Source organism: Cynoglossus semilaevis, chromosome 12 (genome assembly GCF_000523025.1).
Source record: "Cynoglossus semilaevis isolate Cse_v1.0 chromosome 12, Cse_v1.0, whole genome shotgun sequence".
Lineage (NCBI taxonomy): Eukaryota > Metazoa > Chordata > Actinopteri > Pleuronectiformes > Cynoglossidae > Cynoglossus > Cynoglossus semilaevis.
Window position 1 is genome coordinate 398,204 of NC_024318.1, and position 4,095 is coordinate 402,298.

A 4,095-nucleotide genomic window follows, 5' to 3' on the forward strand; every position below is an offset into this window, starting at 1 on the left:
TTTTTTTTTTTAATATTATTTTTACATTTCATATTGTAAAAAAATCATTTTGCTGTTGTGTTTTACAAATACCTACATTTTGTGTTAAATCTTTTCTGTCCAATAAATATACATTGTTATGAAATGCGTTTGTTTTATTACATCTGTACAACGATGCCGACGGTGTTCGGAGAAGGAATTGAAGAAACTCCTGTTAGCTTTGCCCTTCAACTCTGTCAATCAGTATGCTAAGACCTAGCATAGCATCTAAGTAAAAGAACTGACCTAACTGTGATTTTCTCTTTTTTTCCAAACGACTTCAGGCACATCAGAATACGCCTGTAAACAGCTTTAATTTCAACTGCTTTTGGGTGAAATCGAAACAAAAATCGGCCATGCCATTGAATCGACAATATATCGACACATTTTTCTGCTCACTTTGTTACAGATCTGATTGGGTCCCTGAATTTCCTGACTCTGGTTTTACGGCTTCCTTTCGCCTCAACTTGGGTAAGAGAATTGTTTACAAAAAAATTGTTTATTAGCCACTCAATGTTGCAGTCAGTTTTATTTTTGAAATACTATGAAAATCACAGCCTAGTTCGGCCAAGGCTCCCCGTAATAAGAAATAAATCATTACGTCTTCCAAGATGTTTAACAAAGATGGCGCTGGTTTGACCAAACGATATCTCCACTGCTCGATTTATGAGTGCACTTTTGTGTGTTGTAAATGCTGTTTTCGTGATCGTACGCACTTTTGTTGTAAATGCTGTTTTCGTGATCGTAACACACTTTTCTACATGTGAAAACACTCAGTTACTGCTGGCGTGCATGTTTTGCTCATGTGACAAATATAAGTCTTGAAAGTCTTGAAGCAATGCGAGATTACCAGAACAATGTCTCCATCTTGTGGACAAATATATGTACTACAAAGATGCGCCGTTTTCCGTCACAGACGAGGGGAAAGAAGCAGACGCCAAAACCTTTGGTTGAAACACGTTTAATGTTGCAAAGAGGCTCATGCCATCTCACAATAAGGTGCAGTAGCTTTAGCCAATTTAAGCTTCTTTAGTGCAAGTGCAAAGTTAGCAAAAAGGCCAATTAAAGGTGCTTGAGGATTCACCCAGTAGTCTAAGTTGGACAGTTTATTCTAAGTACCATTTAAAGCTTAAATCACAACAAATCACTAGGTTCTAATAATCAACAGTACATCTAAATGTGGGCTCTGACAAAGACCCACACAGCTGCAAACAAACACTAAAAGCAAGATGATGAGTACTGTACCACGTAAAGACACCGATGTCTGCAATGCAGAGAGCTAGACATGTGATACGTTACATTACAACTATTGGTTTTATTGTCTCGGTACCACGGTAAAGTATTATGAACCGGTGCACATTTAAAACTATCTCTTTGAAAGGATTTAATGTCGTGATAATCTAACCACCAAAATACAGCCAGGAGGAACGTCTCAAGTACTAGTAGCCTAAATGTTTTTCTTTCCTTCGAATACTTTTACGATGCATTGTGATGTTTAACCAGTCTTTGATTATTACACTGAAGCAGCCAATTGTAGGATGAGGTTGGATGACTGATGTCCTGCCGTGAAAGACCTTCTGGTCGGCAGAGTAGCACAACATTCATTTGGTCCTCTGGGCCTTCTGGGCAGACTTGGTGACCTTGCCGGCGGTGGAGACTTTCTTCTCCACCGCTTTGATCACACCGACAGCCACGGTTTGACGCATGTCACGCACAGCAAAGCGACCTGAAGGTTGAAAAAGAGCAGAGAGCGTTTTAGCTGAGAAGTCATCGGAGCCTCGCTGACCGCAGAGGTTTCCAATCCTTGGCTCTTTGAACCTACCTAGTGGAGGGTACTCGGAGAAGCTCTCAACACACATTGGTTTTCCGGGGACCATATCCACGATAGCAGCATCTCCAGACTTCAGAGCCTTGGGGTTGTCCTCCAGCTTCTTTCCAGATCGGCGGTCAATCTTTTCCTTGAGATCAGCAAACTTGCAAGCGATGTGAGCAGTGTGACAGTCCAGGACCGGAGCGTAACCAGCACTGATCTGACCGGGGTGGTTAAGGATGATCACCTACGACCAAACCCAGACGTTTCAAGGTTTGTCCACTGAATTCTTTACGTAAAAAAAAAAGTATTAGTCAAAATAGATCTACCTGAGCAGTGAAGTTGGCGGCCTCCTGTGGTGGGTCATTCTTGCTATCCCCAGCAACGTTTCCACGGCGAATGTCTTTAACAGACACGTTCTTGACGTTGAAGCCCACGTTGTCTCCAGGAAGAGCTTCGGTCAGAGCCTCGTGGTGCATCTCCACAGACTTTACTTCAGTGGTCACATTGACGGGGGCAAAGGTCACAACCATGCCAGGCTTCAGAATCCCAGTTTCAACACGGCCGACTGGCACGGTTCCAATACCTGACATGAGGACACAGAATCTGAAACATTAGACCTAAAGCTGTTGGTTCACCGTAGAACCTTCAGACCCGGATCCATTACAAACCTCCAATCTTGTAGACGTCCTGCAGGGGCAGACGCAAAGGTTTGTCAGTTGGACGGGAGGGGGGCTGGATAGCATCCAGAGCCTCCAAGAGAGTGGTCCCTGATGCGTTTCCTTCTTTCCTGTTGATCTTCCAACCTTTGAACCAAGTCATCTGAAAAAACAAAGTTGCCCAAACACGGCAATTTTAAAAACAACGAAAGACATAATCAAACGCTGACTGATTTTACCATTAAGATAACGGTAATATTAAATTCATCATCACACCATCTTGTCCCGCATTCCATTTCTCTCACTTACGTTGGGGCTGGGCTCCAGCATGTTGTCTCCATTCCAGCCTGAAATGGGAACGAAGGCGACTGTGTCTGGGTTGTAGCCAATTTTCTTGATGTAGGTGCTCACTTCCTTCACGATTTCCTCGTAACGTTTCTGGCTGTAGTTGGGCTCGGTGGAGTCCATCTTGTTGACGCCCACGATGAGTTGTTTAACTCCCAGAGTGTAGGCCAGGAGGGCGTGCTCACGCGTTTGTCCGTTCTTAGAAATTCCGGCCTCGAACTCTCCGACACCTGCTGCGACTATCAGCACGGCACAGTCGGCCTAAACATGGGTAAAAAAAAAAAAAAATCACTCATGGTACAACTTGAATATGATTGAAGATTAGTGTATTTCCAAAGTAACTAAATATCAGTATTGACATTCTAAAGCAGGGTTAAGAAATCCATAAATTCTACACACTTTACTCTTTGCCAATTTCTGAATCTGGATCAGGAAATACTCGGCTGTAGACTCAGTAACGTGTGCAGGTAGAAGGGCCCGACCTGCAGGTTGAACGCTCCAGTCGTCTAAGGTTACAGACCTGTGAGGTTCCAGTGATCATGTTCTTGATGAAGTCTCTGTGACCGGGGGCATCGATAATCGTCACATAGTACTTGCTGGTTTCAAATTTCCACAGCGAGATGTCGATGGTGATACCACGCTCCCTCTCTGCCTTCAGCTTGTCCAGCACCCAGGCATACTTAAACGATCCCTTCCCCATCTGTAAAAGAGTTGATGACGATGGGTTTATTGTTTTATCCTGATCTAAGTCTTTCTCCGCAGTTTCGTGAGGAGCAGCTTATTGATTGGTCCTACAGATTCTTTTTCTGATGTTCTGCTGAGTCATTGTTGGTATTTACGTAGGTAAACAGACTTTGTTCGTCATCATCATAAACTCTACTCCTCCTGCTGGTCCTTACCTCAGCTGCTTCCTTCTCAAACTTCTCGATGGTTCTCTTGTCGATGCCGCCGCACTTGTAGATCAGGTGGCCGGTTGTCGTGGACTTGCCGGAGTCCACGTGACCGATGACCACGATGTTGATGTGGAGTTTCTCCTTTCCCATGGTGACTGTACAAATGTTCAGAGTAGAAAGAGAGAAAATGACTGTCGACGTAGAACCACCCACGTCTGAGGCTAGTTCACTGAAAAGAACCGCTGTTGGATCTTTCCTGCTGCTTTCATTCATTTACAGAAACCAATCTGACAATAGTCCCCCCCCCCCCCCCCCCCCCCCCCCCCCCCCCCTTCCTTCCCTCCCTTTTTTTTTTCTCTTTTTTCTCCTC

General features: G+C 44.3%; 1 protein-coding gene across 3 annotated transcripts in view; it reads right to left on the minus strand.

Annotated features, from left to right (window-relative positions):
• Positions 1-963: 963 nt before the first annotated feature.
• The window catches only part of LOC103386869 (elongation factor 1-alpha, somatic form), a 6,758-nt gene continuing 3,626 nt past the window's right edge, over positions 964-4,095 (minus strand). For all 3 annotated transcript variants that reach the window (XM_008321296.3, XM_008321297.2, XM_008321298.3), the window contains exons 2-8: positions 3,732-3,880; positions 3,353-3,532; positions 2,797-3,093; positions 2,500-2,650; positions 2,158-2,414; positions 1,841-2,075; positions 964-1,744 (exon numbers count right to left, since the gene is read on the minus strand). In XM_008321296.3, the coding sequence (XP_008319518.1) occupies positions 1,620-1,744; positions 1,841-2,075; positions 2,158-2,414; positions 2,500-2,650; positions 2,797-3,093; positions 3,353-3,532; positions 3,732-3,875 (1,389 nt within the window). In that variant the 5' untranslated portion in view covers positions 3,876-3,880 and the 3' untranslated portion in view covers positions 964-1,619. The remainder of the gene's footprint in view (positions 1,745-1,840; positions 2,076-2,157; positions 2,415-2,499; positions 2,651-2,796; positions 3,094-3,352; positions 3,533-3,731; positions 3,881-4,095) is intronic.